Source organism: Doryrhamphus excisus, chromosome 1, assembly GCF_030265055.1.
Source record: "Doryrhamphus excisus isolate RoL2022-K1 chromosome 1, RoL_Dexc_1.0, whole genome shotgun sequence".
NCBI lineage: Eukaryota > Metazoa > Chordata > Actinopteri > Syngnathiformes > Syngnathidae > Doryrhamphus > Doryrhamphus excisus.
Genome location: NC_080466.1, coordinates 2,599,403 through 2,614,467, shown reverse-complemented (window position 1 = coordinate 2,614,467; position 15,065 = coordinate 2,599,403). Strand labels below are relative to the sequence as shown.

The following is a 15,065-nucleotide window of genomic DNA, read 5'->3' as shown; positions in this document are numbered from 1 at the left end:
ATGGCGACTGTGCGGGGATGTAAACAGCAAGAGGTGGATACAGCATAGATAAAAGGATTGTTTCAAAAGCAGCTAGGAGTTGGATTTGCGTGTTACTGAGGGCAAAAATGTAGTGTCTGTGTTTAAAAAAATGCAATAATAAATAATTAGTTCCAGATGTTAAGAGTGGTAAAAATTTCAGCTTCCCTTACAAGAGGATAAATATAAGTAAAAGTATAATTTTACATTTAAAAAAAAAAAATTAAACCCTGATTGCACACTTATTTGGACTGAGGGTAGTGAAATGAAGGATTCACCATTACAGTCCACTCTCGGCTATAGTATTTATTTTCAAGAAGGCACAATTGTTTTGGCAAACTGGCTTGTGGGAGCCAGCTGGGAAAGACTCCAGCATAGATATGTATAGAAAATGAATGTTATGGCAATACAATGTCTTTCTGTTAAGCCACCATGGGCGTTATACTGAAAGGCAGTCTCCTCTAAGGTAAGACCGCCACCGTGTGGTAATCCCTATGAACAGCACACTTAAATGCTTTAGAAAACATTTATTTTCAATGACAGAACTAACTAAAAAACATGACCATAGCAGTAGTGAAAAGACAAAAAAACTACTAAATTTTGGAATACAAATTATTCATTCACAAGAGTGTCGGGGTTCTCAGCAGGTAACCCACCTGTCATCGGGCGAGAGGTGGTCGCCAGCCAATCACAGGACACATATAGACAACCAACCATTCACACTCACATTCAATTTGGAGTTGCCAATTAACCTAACATGTTTTTGGAATGTGGGAGGAAACCGGAGTACCCGGAGAAAACCCACACATGCGTGGAGAGAACATGCAAACTCCACACAGAGATGCCCGTGGGTGGAATTGAACTTGGGTCTCCTAGCTGTGAGGCCTGTGCGCTAACCACTCATCCGCCGGAATACAAATTAGATAAATAAATTATGATTTTCACCTACAACACAGGAACATCTTTTAGCTGTCTGCTTTATGTCCTGTGTTGCCAACAGCGGGACCCCTTAGGAACACTTTCCTCTCGTCATCGCCACTATGCAGGAAGTGGGACACCAACCCGTACAGGAGTGGCCTGGAAGGTTATTGGAAAAATATAACATTAATATATTATATTTCAAATTATAGTATGGGGGAATATTGCATGATTCTGTGATATAACAAGTACAAAATGTAACTGAGGGGAAAACTCATGCAAAAACAAAGATGTGGTTATGTAATCTCTGTGTGCGAAAGTGTAATAGATCTGTCCAACAAATGATCAAAACTCCAAAATATGTGTGTACTGGCTATTCCCAGACAAAAACACTTACACGGACTTGGAGCTCATATCCTCTGTGACTCTCAGCTCGCTGGCCAAAAAGTGTCTATCCAGGGGAACTTGGGGTTGGCCTGACTCTGGGACAACAAACATTTAGAGCCCAGTTTAGAAATACATTTTGTTCAACAATGAGCATTGGGCAAGTAGGAAAAAAACTGTCAAATTTTGTTCCACTCTGTTAAAAAGGAAGACTTTTGACCACAGTGCAGAGTCCAATAATAATAATCTTGAGCAAAACAAGTATTGTTTTGTGCTTCTTTCAGTGAGTGATGGTGTGACGTTGCAATGTCGATTAGCAGACCTCCATTTTACTGTATTGTACACAGGTGTGTAAAATATAATGTAGTGTTATGAAATATTTTATATTTACCGTAATGACGCAAGAGACGACTTACCTGCTGTCAGAACCGACGCAGTGTACCGGTACTTGTTGAACTCCAGGTACTCTCGTATGAGCTCGTTGATGAGCAGGTTTTCGTGGGACAACGACGGACGCTGTTCGCGCTGGTCATCCAGGGCGCCGAACACCTCTGCGCGGATACGAGCCTTCAGCTGGCCCAGCACCCCGCGGGATTCGAGGGTTTCTCGGACGGCTAAAATGTGTGGATTTGAACCCATTAGCTAGTCTGTGTAGTCACTCTGAACTATCATAACTGGAACTGTGTTGGACAACTTTGCTAGCGAAGCTAGTGCTACTTATGCTAGCATAATCGTAGTTATTTACAGCGTACAAAACATCACCAAGCAAGACGACAACGAATTCTGTTATTATAACAATGGTTGCAATTTCCAGTTTAGTAATGTAATACTCTTAACCACAGTAAGCTAATAACTTACCACATTTCAGTTCAGTGATGGTCGCCATTGCAACAAGCGTAAACAAACCAATGGCTTTTCTTCGCGCAATTTAAATGACAATCTGATCGTTTCTGCCACCTAGCGACTATTCTTTAGTACTACATAAGATGGGACCAAAATGCAGAATATCTTTAAAATTTTCATTTATTTCAGTCTTTCAATTGAAAAAGTGAAACTCTTATATTCTATACCTTCACTAGCCACAGAGTGAAATATTTTAATAATCTATTTTTCAAATTTCTTCATAGATCTGATAACAACAGTTTACAGCTATTAAAAACAAATAGTGTTTTGTGCTGTAATCAGCAAATGAAGTGAATTAATTAAACGTGAATTGAACTCCTAAAACTCACATTTTTCTCCATTCACAGTTTATCACAAATAAAAACTCCAACACACCCTATTACAGTATTGAGTCAAATACATTTATTTTCATCCGGCATTTACAATACAATAATAGAAATTGATCAGTGAAAAATGAAATAGCTTGTTATAAAAAAAGTATAAATATAATACAATCCTCAGAATTTTGAAATACCACATAAACTACATGGTTTTTACTTGAATATATTGTCTAAACCAGTAAGACAAAATCAGTATATGACTTTTCTCTACAAAAAAGTTCATATAATTCTTGGAATCAAGGCTAAAGGTCTTTGAGGAGTATCTACACTGTAGCTTCAGCAAAAAAATAGAATAGTGAATTCTCTGTATATATACGCATTTATATATATATATGTATGGCCTGAGTTGTGCGGTGGTGGCAGAGAGACAATCACTCACCAAGATTTATTATTATTGTTTAGAATAGACATTCTCCTCATTCATGGCGGTTTTTCAGATGTAGGCATCAAGTTAAAACTAACCATGACGGTTTCTTTGGACTTCATGTGTTTACTTTGACATAAACAACAGCCTCTGAATGCCTTGGCCCACACTATTGTTTTCCCCCTATTCTCTGTCATATAAATATTCTAAATTGGTCGCTTCAAGCTCATTTCTGACGGTTATGAAAACCTCACTTCCCTCATGTTTGCCAGGCTGAACCCTCCGCAGGGTCAGTATGTCAGAGTCGATGCTCGTTTCTGGGACCACGAGGCCGACTGGGAATGGAAATAGTGTAACCTGTTTTTTGTCATTCAAGGCTGAAAACGTGAGAGTAAACATCAATGTTAAAGCCTGAGAAAAACATAAAAAATATGTTGTGCTTTATAACACGTAGAAAATTACAAAAATAATACTGTTCCCAAAAATTACAAAAAATAATACTGTGCCCAAAAGTCTTTTAAAATTCCGGTCCTCTTTCATTCCAGGCTTTGGCTTAATCCTCAAATAGAAAAATTCCATTTTCTTCATATACATTATTAATAGCTTGCACGCTTCCAGCAACCCACTTTTATAGCTTTGTTTGGATGTTCATAATCTGAGGTTAACAACTTCCGTGTGTGTGAGAAACCAAAGACTAGGCACAAATGTCGGCAGTATCTCTGGACAGTCAATCACAATGCCCTGGGGTTGAGCTGCCACAATGCTTGGAAGGGCTACTTCAACTTTTGTTGAAAAGCCATGCAAAAAAAAAAAGGTGCCAAGTTTGCATTGGAGCGCCTGAAAAGAACTACACCAGCCCGGCTTCCCGGCACATGCGGAAGAACTGTCCTTGCTGTGCAATTAGGTTGGCTGGAGAGTCCATCTCTGAGATGTGGCCACGGTCCATAACGATCACTCTGTGGAGAAACAAGAAGATTTTTTTGACTGCAGTCTAACATAATGGGAACATCAAATATTCTGTACATTCATTCAGTGTATTTATAGGTGTGGGTAGAAGTTGTTTGGACTGGGGAACTCCACCTAATAATGCATATTGTCATTTCTATATATGTCACCAACACTCCTTTAATGAAAAAAATGCTATAAATAAATCAAGTGATCAAATACATTTGCGATTCATTAGTGACATTTTTTTTCTCATATATTAGGCCATTTTTGTCCGCAAAAATAATAACTTGATAATGTTTTTTTTACTTCTTTTTTGTCAAACATAGACATTTTGCACCTTGTTTCATGGTCCTTAAACGCACCATAGATGTGTGCTGTTCATTGATCATCGTCCATTCATTAGTGGCAAGTACCTGTAGTACATTCATTAATTAATTTCTACCGCTTTTTCCTCACAAGGGTGGCGGGGGGTGCTGGTGTCTTGGTGCGAGAGGCGGGGTACAGCAGCCAGCCAATCACAGGGCACAAATAGACAAACAACCATTCACACTCACATTCATACCTATGGACAATTTGCAGTCGCCAATTAACCTAGCATGTTTTTGGAATGTGAGAAAATGCAAACTCCACACATAGATGGCCGAGGGTGGAATTGAACCTTTTTCTCCTAGCTGTGAGGCTGTGCGCTATCCACTCGACCGCCGTGCCGCCCCCTATAGTACATTTTATACTTTAAATGGGACCTATTGTGCTTTTTCTTTGCCTTTTCTGACCTATAAATATTGCTACAATGTTGTATTCCCTTTCCTTATATCCCTTTCCTTATTGTATTTCCTTATATGGGCATGCCCACGCACAAGCTGTGTGAGTGGAGCAAGTGTAGGGAGTCAAATTACACAGACCGTTTCAGCGGAAGTCAAGAGATACAGGAGACACTACAGGAAGAGGTGCAGAGTCTGGAAGATCTAGAAAGCTTTCTGTGCGGGTTATCGCGTAGTCCAGAACTGAGTTTAATAGGTCCCCTTTAATTGTGTCGAATAAACATGTTGGGCATATTTAGGGCTTAAATCTCAATCTAATCTAATTACACTTTTATTGCAAATGTTGATGTAAAAAACCCTGCAGGGCTGTACTGTACCGTATTAGACTTCAACGTATACCTTGTGTAATCCATGATGGTGTTAAGGCGGTGAGCGATGGTAAGAACAGTGCAGTCTTCAAACTGTGTGCGGATTGTGGACTGGATCAGCGTGTCGGTCTCCAGATCCACGGCGGCTGTTGCCTCATCCAGAACCAGGATTTTGGTTTTCCTCAGCAAAGCTCTTGCCAGGCACACAAGTTGGCGCTGACCCAAACTGGACACATTTGCGGAAGATAAGAAGCAATATTAGCCAGGGTCTCAAACTCACTGATATTATTTTTTGCCATTATGTTTTTCCAATTGCAATACAATAATTATACATATAATAAAACATATAAAAAAACACATATACAAAAAAATATATAATATTACACATGCAAAACATTGCCATTTTATGCAAATTTACCTTCTGGGAAGCCCAAAAACACAGCATGAGGTTACCCAGCATGCCTTGCGGGTTATAAATGAACATAAAATAGTATTGTTTTGCATACATATTAATAGTAAGTGTTTCTTTTGATACATTGTGTACATTTATTTCATCGTGGGTGAAGGAGGCGTTTGATGACCTCCTGTTCATGTCAAAATAGACATTTTTAAGGGTGTCTCAATTGTGGATGGTCTAAGAATGCATACCTAAGGTTCTCTCCCCCCTCGGAACATTCATGGTTGAGTTTCTCAGGCAGGCTGGACACAAAGTTCTTGAGGTGAGCGAGCTCGAGTGAACTCCAGACTTCTTCATCTGTGTAGGTGTCAAAGGGATCAAGGTTCATGCGTAGGGAGCCGGAGAACAGCACAGGATCCTGAGAAGAAGTCCCACAGATAAGTAAGTTGTAAGTATCAGTTCAAAGTAATCTTAGCAGTTTATATAAGGAAATCCAGAGTAGAGTATTTGTTGTAAATAACTTACCTGAGGAATGATAGTAATCCGTGATCGAAGATCATGAAGTCCAATATCGGCAATGTTGACGCCATCTATAAAAATGTTTCCTTTTGCTGCCTCTAAGATTCGAAATATTCCCAGGGCAAGTGAGGATTTCCCAGCTCCCGTCCTTCCAACAATACCCACCTGGAACATATTTGGGAGGTCTTATATATGAAAATAATTCAGTGTCTGTGTAAGCATCATTCCGCAATCAAAATGACTCACTTTCTCTCTTTCATGAATCTGCAAGGTAATGCCTTTCAAAGCCAACTCCAATCCTTTGCGGTACTGAAGTCCGTAGTCCTGGAACTCTATAGTGCCCGTCTGGGGCCAGGCCAGAGGCAACGAGCTGCCTTCTAGGCTCCAGCTGGCCTGTGTAACGTCAAGAGAAGGGAATAAGTCACTGAGTGTATAGTGTATTTTTATATTTGAAAAAAAAAAAATGAACCAATGAACCAAAACTTGCACAATGTGTGCATGTGTGTGTGTGTGTGTGTGTGTGTGTGGTGGAAACACTAACCTCTTTTGCAGTGTCAGCATACTCATTTACTCTTTCCACTGAAACAATGTTGTTTTCCACATCAGTCCAGGATCTAACAATCCAGCTCAGGATTCCAGTCACCTGCAATAAAGTCAATTTATTATAACCATGCGAGAAATATACTGGTGCAAAAACCTGGCAATAGATACAACTGAAAGAATACAACATTTTTATATTTGTAGAAATTCCTTTAACGTTCACAATATCTATAATAAGACACTTTAGTGGTAGAAAATCCATCTTTGTAAAGCTCGAGTTGCATAGAAAGCAGTCAGCGGTGAACCTCAACTTGTGTTTAGGAAGTATTCTTTATATGCAGTAAATCAGCTTAAATTGGTTTATGGTAGGGGTCTCAAACTCAGTTTACCTGGGGGCCACCAGGAGCTAGGTTCTGGGTGAAGCCGGGTTTAAAAAAAAACAAAACCCAAAAACGCATTTATTAAAAACTGGAAAAAAAATCAATAAAAAAAACTATCTTCAATGCTTTTGCTTCTGCTATACCGTACCCTTTTTTAGTACTTTGGTTCCGGTTTTCCACACCAAAATAGCTGATAAAACATTCCACTGTTCTCAAATATCTTAATTTTTATTTTTCTATACACAAAATAAGATAAAAAAAAATAAACAAATTAAGAATAAAGACAATAAATCAATCAATCAATCAATCAATCGATCATAAATAAGTAAAATAATAATAAAACAGCAAATAAGAAAACCGTAAGAAACCACATACAGTTGTTAGAGAAATTATTTTTTTCATATTCAAATGTACAGTATTAACAGTTATTTAACCTTTAACATGAACATTAATGAAACTTAATAATTTGACCCAATTAGCAAGTTAGCATCGTAGCATCTCAGTTCCATCTGGGAGCAGCGTCGTAACTTTAACAACATGTTTTAATGAGATGCTTTATCTTGACGTGTATTTTCCCTTTTATTCCAAATCATTTCCTGCATTTATTTGTACCCGTACACGTCATAAGCCTTTAGCTTCATTGCTAATCCAAAGCAAAACAGGGGGCGGGGTAACAGGGTAGGGTAACAGTATGGGCGGGGCAAAATCATGTTAATTGTGTCCGGTGTGCACACAGCTTTAAGCTGTCATTTCAACATTAAACTTTGGTATCAAGGTGGGGGGGCTCAAACTAGCGTCTCGCGGGCCGCATTTGGCCCACGCGCCGCGAGTTTGAGACCCCTGCTGTACATCATTTGACAAAACAGTAAATGCAATGCCGACTCTTGATTCTCATTGATAATAATATACAGTATAGTAGATGCATATTGTTACATGAATACAAATTGAGCATTATTGTCATTTTTAGGACAGAATTTTGAAAGTGCAAATAACCTATAATAATTAGGGCTGTCAAATGATTTTAAAAAATCTGATTAATCGAAACCCCCCCGATTAATCTGTCTTTTTAATCGTGATTAATCATGATTAATCATCTTTCCCAGCTGTTTTTCACAGTAACGTTTGAATCACAGCTTACTGTGTAATTTTGAGCAATGAGGTGTTGCATTCAAAGGCACCACATCATTGAGTTCACAGGTTTCGGAGCATACTTATATTCAGCAAAATTCACTTCCGCATTAATATAAGAGATAAGATAAGATAAGATAAGATATGCCTTTATTCGTCCCTCAGTGGGGAAATTTGCAAAAAAAAATATGCCAAGCCATATCTACTAGGGATGTCTGATAGTACCACTTATCAGCATAACAATGCGATATTTGGTTGATATCCGATTTTTTCTGTCCTTTAATCGTGATTTATCGTGATTAATCATCTTTCACAGCAGTTTTTCATCGTAACATTTGAATCGCAATTTACTGTGTAATTGTGAGAAATGAGGTGTTGCATTCAAAGGCACCACATCATTGAGTTCACAGGTTTCGGAGCATACTTATATTCAGCAAAATTCACTTCCGCATTAATATAAGAGATAAGATAAGATAAGCCTTTATTCGTCCCTCAGTGGGGAAATTTGCAAAAAAATATGCCAAGCCATATCTACTAGGGATGTCTGATAGTACCACTTATCAGCATAACAATGCGATATTGGTTGATATCCGATTTTTTGGTCCTTTAATCGCGATTAATCATGATTAATCATCTTTCCCAGCTGTTTTTCATAGTAACATTGGAATCGCAGCTTTCTGTGTAATTGTGAGCTATGAGGTGTTGCATTCAAAGGCACCACATCATTGAGTTCACAGGTTTCGGAGCATACTTATATTCAGCAAAATTCACTTCCGCATTAATATAAGAGATAAGATAAGATAAGATAAGCCTTTATTCGTCCCTCAGTGGGGAAATTTGCAAAAAAAAATATGCCAAGCCATATCTACTAGGGATGTCTGATAGTACCACTTATCAGCATAACAATGCGATATTGGTTGATATCCGATTCCCCCCTGTCCTTTAATCGTGATTAATCATGATTAATCATCTTCCCCAGCTGTTTTTCATAGTAACATTTGAATCGCAGCTTACTGTGTAATTGTGAGCAATGAGGTGTTGCATTCAAAGGCACCACAACATTGAGGTCACAGGTTTCGGAGCATACTTATATTCAGCAAAATTCACTTCCGCATTAATATAAGAGATAAGATAAGATAAGATAAGATATGCCTTTATTCGTCCCTCAGTGGGGAAATTTGCAAAAAAAAATATGCCAAGCCATATCTACTAGGGATGTCTGATAGTACCATTTATCAGCATAACAATGCGATATTTGGTTGATATCTGATTTTTTCCCTGTCCTTTAATCGTGATTTATCGTGATTAATCATCTTTCCCAGCAGTTTTTCATAGTAACATTTGAATCGCAATTTACTGTGTAATTGTGAGAAATGAGGTGTTGCATTCAAAGGCACCACATCATTGAGTTCACAGGTTTCGGAGCATACTTATATTCAGCAAAATTCACTTCCGCATTAATATAAGAGATAAGATAAGATATGCCTTTATTCGTCCCTCAGTGGGGAAATTTGCAAAAAAAAAATGCCAAGCCATATCTACTAGGGATGTCTGATAGTACCACTTATTAGCATAACAATGCAATATTGGTTGATATCCGATTTTTCCCTGTCCTTTAATCGTGATTAATCGTGGTTAATCATCTTTCCCAGCTGTTTTTCATAGTAACATTTGAACATAACACATAACAATGCAATATTGGTTGATATCCAATTTTTTTTCACAATCATGAAATCTGATATTAAAAAAAACACATATGTGTTCATTCCTCCTCAAGAGATATGTCATGTTACATATATCGGTATGGGCCGCAAGTTTGAGACCCCTGGTTTATGGTATTTATGGCGTTTAAAAGTAGACATTTGTGGGTGGGGATGGACTGCATGAAGACTCCTTTAGTGTACTGGCTTCTTACCTGTAGGGAGTGCGACACAGCCAGACCCACTATGCCTGGACTCAGGGTATTCTTTCCTATTACAGAAAGAATGGCAGCTGCTAACACCACTCCGTTACCGACAAACTCCAGATTGACAGCCAACCATCTATGGGTAAAACTTCAATGAATTCTCATTCTGCCGAGCAAATAATTAAAATATATAAATGACGATATCTCACCGAGTGGCCACAAATCTCGGGAAGTAAGCAGTCTGATTGAAGTCTACTCTGCCATTGGCCTGTAGAATAAACCTGGACTGATCACCAAAGGCTCTGATGACGCTGGCGCCCTGCACCGTCTCGTTGAAGTGGGTATAGATGGGGGAGCGGCTCACAGCTTCCAGCCTCCGCAACTGACAGGATGTGGCAACGTAGAAGCTCTGTTGTGGGAAAACATGAAACAGTTCTAATGAGAGCGGAAATTCAAAATCAATTTCCAATAACATTTTATATCACATAAGTCATAAAGTACGAAATCATTACGGTTTACCTGAACGAAGGCGTAGAGGAATGCGAGAGGCAGAATGACCACGACAGCAAAAGGTGTTGCCATCATCACGATGATGCACACCTCCATGAGTTTAAAGACGTAACTCAGCATCATCTTCAGACCCTCGGGTACCATGCAGTCAATGGCGTCAATCTCTTTAGCAAAGCGGTTGAGCAAGTTTCCGCTGGGAGTGCATTCGAAGAAAGACATCGGCGAACGCAACACGTTGACGAGCAGGTCCATGTGCAAGTGACGGGAGGCGATGATGCCGCAAATAGAGATAGCCATTGTCGTCCCAAAGATGGCAATGCCTGGATAGACCCAAAGTACAGTAAAGTCTCGTTATATCGATATCGGTTATAACGAATTACTGCTTATTACGATACTATTTTAATTTCCCGGCAAATTTCTAGTCTTTTATGATATAATTAGTTCCGTTAGTACGATACCCGGTTATTATGATAATCCGGTTACTACGATGCCCTTTTCATCTCCCGCCAGCCAATTTGGTCTGCTTATATCGATACAAAAGCAGCTTAAATCAATCTTTGCTTAAGGATTTCAATACCAAAAAAGAACACGGCGAACGGCTGCTTCCAGTCAACTTTATTTTTCACACTTCCACCACCAGAGCGCAGCACACACACAACGATTCCCGCACTTCCTGGTTCACAGGTCATGCTCAACCCGCCCCACATAGCTGGCCAAACACATGCCTGCAACAGAAGAACCAACTGACATAGCATACACACCTATTCCAACGAAGACACAAGCGTACAAATACATGTATTTAATTGTGTTGTATTCAGATATCTTTTTATTCTATACACACGAGAGAAACCACGAACGCAGTTGGTTCTTCTGTTGCAGGCATGTGTTTGGCCAGCTATGTGGGGCGGGTTGAGCATGACCTGTGAACCAGGAAGTGCGGGAATCGGTGTGTGTGCTGTGCTCTGGTAGATAGATAGATAGACTCCCTTTATTGTCATTGCACAAAAACACAGTAGTGAAATTGCCAACGAAATGTCGTTGCCTGGCTCCCATATAATAACAGACACAAAAGAAGATAAGTAATAATAAATAATAATAATAATAATAATGTGGAGAATAATGGTGGTGGAAGTGTGAAAAATAAAGTTGACTGGAAGCAGCAGTTCGCCGTGTTCTTTTTTGGTATTGAAATCCTTAAGCAAAGATTGATTTGAGCTGCTTAACATTGTTCTATATCATAGAACAATGTCGAGTGCATTATTGCCCACTTTTAATGCAGTTCGGCGCAGGATCGGATATATCGACAGTCTGGTTATATCGATATTTTTTCCGACTCCCGACAATATCGATATAACGAGACTTTACTGTATGTTAAAGATTATTGAAAAGTAAACATGATGAAATATTACAAATCTTTTGGTCTCACCTTGAACAAAACCCAGTGCTCCAAAGACAGCTAGTTTCAGATCTGCGTCAGTCTGGGTACCGTTAACGATCGGGTCATCGGCCCACATGCTGAGCCAGTAGTTGTAGGCCAGTGAGGCTCCTTGTTGAAACGCGTACAGGAAGACAATAGGGATGATGATGGCCAGGCCGATGGTCTTGAAGTACTTTTGGTACATCTCCAGCCTCACCTGCAGTGAGGAAAAAGTAAACATGACGATCATCCATTTAGTTTATCACGCCTGTTTGTCATCATATTAATTCTTACTCTTCCAGTGCGGGCCTTATCAACCACTGTTAGCTTGCCGAGATCCTCAGAAACCTGCTCCTCCTCGGTTTCAGACACAGGCTCCATATTCTGCAGGTTTGTATTAGTTGTGTCACCGCTGTAAGAAATGACAACAAAAGAGGAGTTATTGCTTGAGTAATTCCCGTCGTTTTCTTTGGGCCTCCCGTGTGCGTTAATGTACCCAATGAGCTGCTCTTGAGATAAATCTCGGGAGAATGGCATGAAGTCCACCATGCTGAGACGAGCATTGGACCTCCTGGAACCAGCTGCAGGAAAGCACATTTTGTATTATTATTATTAGGACTTAAAAAAAACTTTATTCTGACCTAAACACATCAAGAGCAGTGCAATTCCGACACAATATACCGTATGAACCTACAATGCACAAACTGGGAAAGATGATTAATCCCGATTAATCCCGATTAAAGGACAGAAGAAATCGGATATCAACCAATATCGCATTGTTATGCTGATAAGTGGTACTATCAGACATCCCTAGTAGATATGGCTTGGCATATTTTTTTCCCCGCAAATTTCCCCACTGAGGGACGAATAAAGGCATATCTTATCTTATATCTTATTTTATCTCTTATATTAATGCGGAAGTGAATTTTGCTGAATATAAGTATGCTCCGAAACCTGTGAACTCAATGATGTGGTGCCTTTGAATGCAACACCTCATTGCTCACAATTACACAGTAAGCTGCGATTCAAATGTTACTATGAAAAACAGCTGGGAAAGATGATTAATCACGATTAAAGGACAGAAAAAAAGGGATATCAACCAATATCGCATTGTTATGCTGATAAGTGGTACTATCAGACATCCCTAGTAGATATGGCTTGGCATATTTTTTTTGTGCAAATTTCCCCACTGAGGGAGGAATAAAGGCATATCTTATCTTATCTTATCTCTTATATTAATGCGGAAGTGAATTTTGCTGAATATAAGTATGCTCCGAAACCTGTGAACTCAATAATGTGGTGCCTTTGAATGCAACACCTCATTGCTCACAATTACACAGTAAGCTGCGATTCAAATGTTACTATGAAAAACAGCTGGGAAAGATGATTAATCACGATTAATGGACAGAAAAACTCGGATGTCAACCAATATCGCATTGTTATGCTGATAAGTGGTACTATCAGACATCCCTAGTAGATATGGCTTGGCATATTTTTTTTGGTGCAAATTTCCCCACTGAGGGACAAATAAAGGCTTATCTTATCTTATCTTATCTCTTATATTAATGCGGAAGTGAATTTTGCTGAATATAAGTATGCTCCGAAACCTGTGAACTCAATGGTGTGGTGCCTTTGAATGCAACACCTCATTGCTCACAATTACACAGTAAGCTGCGATTCAAATGTTACTATGAAAAATAGCTGGGAAAGATGATTAATCACGATTAATCACGATTAAAGGACAGAAAAACTCGGATATCAACCAATATCGCATTGTTATGCTGATAAGTGGTACTATCAGACATCCCTAGTAGATATGGCTTGGCATATTTTTTTTTTTGCAAATTTCCCCACTGAGGGACGAATAAAGGCATATCTTATCTTATATCTTATTTTATCTCTTATATTAATGCGGAAGTGAATTTTGCTGAATATAAGTATGCCCCAAAACCTGTGAACTCAATGATGTGGTGCCTTTGAATGCAACACCTCATTGCTCACAATTACGCAGTAAGCTGCGATTCAAATCTTACTGTGAAAAACAGCTGGGAAAGATGATTAATCACGATTAAAGGACAGAAAAAAAGGGATATCAACCAATATCGCATTGTTATGCTGATAAGTGGTACTATCAGACATCCCTAGTAGATATGGCTTGGCATATATTTTTTTTTATTTCCCCACTGAGGGACGAATAAAGGCATATCTTATCTTATCTTATCTGTGATTCAAATCTTACTGTGAAAAACAGCTGGGAAACATGATTAATCACGATTAACCACGATTAACCACGATTAATCACGATTAATCGCGATTACAAGGCAGATTGATCCGTTTTTTAAAAAATCATTTGACAGCCCTAATTATTATAGGTTATTTGCACTTTGAAAATTCTGTCCTAAAAATGACAATAATGCTCAATTCGTATTCATGTAACAATATGCATCTACTATACTGTATATTATTATCAATGAGAATCAAGAGTCGGCATTGCATTTACTGTTTTGTCGAATCATGTACAGTATTTTGCAGCGTCTGAGTTGTAGTGTGCAAGCCATATACTCTATACTGTACATTGTTTTCTTCAGGCTTCATTGACAGTATATGATAAATAAATATAACTAAGTTAAATACACGTCCGACTCACCTCTTTGTATGGCGCTCTCTTTCCTCTCCGCACTCGCAAAGGTGTGGATGAAATCCGCAAAAGCGCCACGGCGGCTGAGGAGTTCCTGGTATGATCCGCTCTCTGTGATTTCGCCGTTTACTAGAACGAGGATGAGGTCAGCTTGCGGCAGGAAGCTCATCCCATGGGTCACCAAGATGCGGGTCTGCAGAGCCACACGAGTCAGAAAAAAAAAATGCAATATTGTGGCTGTCTGAAGAAAATAAACGTCGCCAAAGTGACCGTTTCTGTCTTGTTACAACAACAATGCAGGCCGCATTCTTGTAAGTGGTTGAGGTGTCGTGAAACCACGTTTTCTTCTATGGAAGCACAGTTCTACTCTACCTTGTCTTGAAGCACTCCTTTGGGTCCGATAACTTTGTCAAAGATGTGCTGACCGACGTGTGCGTCGACGGCAGACAGCGGGTCATCCAGAAGGTATACATCAGCTTTTCTGTAGACGGCCCTGGCCAGGCTCACCCTCTGCTTCTGTCCACCTGAGAGGTTTAGTCCCTGCAAGAGATAATTTTCAGGCAATGCTCATAAAAAAAAAATGATC

General features: G+C 39.2%; 2 protein-coding genes across 2 annotated transcripts in view; both read right to left on the bottom strand.

Annotated features, from left to right (window-relative positions):
- Nucleotides 1-532: 532 nt before the first annotated feature.
- cep20 (centrosomal protein 20) lies at nt 533-2,283 on the bottom strand. The gene is made up of 4 exons (XM_058075476.1): nt 2,179-2,283; nt 1,737-1,934; nt 1,334-1,418; nt 533-1,095 (listed from the first exon to the last, which is right to left on the bottom strand). The coding sequence occupies exons 1-4, from the start codon at nt 2,204-2,206 to the stop codon at nt 984-986; spliced, it is 423 nt and encodes a 140-aa protein (XP_057931459.1). The 5' UTR covers nt 2,207-2,283; the 3' UTR covers nt 533-983.
- A 333-nt stretch (nt 2,284-2,616) lies between these two features.
- The window catches only part of abcc6a (ATP-binding cassette, sub-family C (CFTR/MRP), member 6a), a 47,462-nt gene continuing 35,013 nt past the window's right edge, over nt 2,617-15,065 (bottom strand). The window contains exons 18-31 of the mRNA XM_058070653.1: nt 14,852-15,019; nt 14,489-14,672; nt 12,338-12,422; nt 12,136-12,253; nt 11,851-12,058; nt 10,434-10,744; nt 10,124-10,323; nt 9,924-10,050; nt 6,502-6,603; nt 6,207-6,353; nt 5,967-6,125; nt 5,693-5,859; nt 5,076-5,270; nt 2,617-3,923 (exon numbers count right to left, since the gene is read on the bottom strand). Of these exons, the coding sequence (XP_057926636.1) occupies nt 3,815-3,923; nt 5,076-5,270; nt 5,693-5,859; nt 5,967-6,125; nt 6,207-6,353; nt 6,502-6,603; nt 9,924-10,050; nt 10,124-10,323; nt 10,434-10,744; nt 11,851-12,058; nt 12,136-12,253; nt 12,338-12,422; nt 14,489-14,672; nt 14,852-15,019 (2,280 nt within the window). The 3' untranslated portion in view covers nt 2,617-3,814. The remainder of the gene's footprint in view (nt 3,924-5,075; nt 5,271-5,692; nt 5,860-5,966; nt 6,126-6,206; nt 6,354-6,501; nt 6,604-9,923; nt 10,051-10,123; nt 10,324-10,433; nt 10,745-11,850; nt 12,059-12,135; nt 12,254-12,337; nt 12,423-14,488; nt 14,673-14,851; nt 15,020-15,065) is intronic.

What these genes read in the sequence shown, in the direction of transcription:
- cep20 (XM_058075476.1), bottom strand. Translation starts at nt 2,206, where the DNA reads ATGGCGACCATCACTGAACTGAAATGTG. An exon ending in CATCACTGAACTGAAATGTG is followed by an intron (nt 1,935 to 2,178) that starts GTAAGTTATTAG and finishes CACACATTTTAG; the next exon opens with CCGTCCGAGAAACCCTCGAA. An exon ending in TGCGTCGGTTCTGACAGCAG is followed by an intron (nt 1,419 to 1,736) that starts GTAAGTCGTCTC and finishes TTGTTGTCCCAG; the next exon opens with AGTCAGGCCAACCCCAAGTT.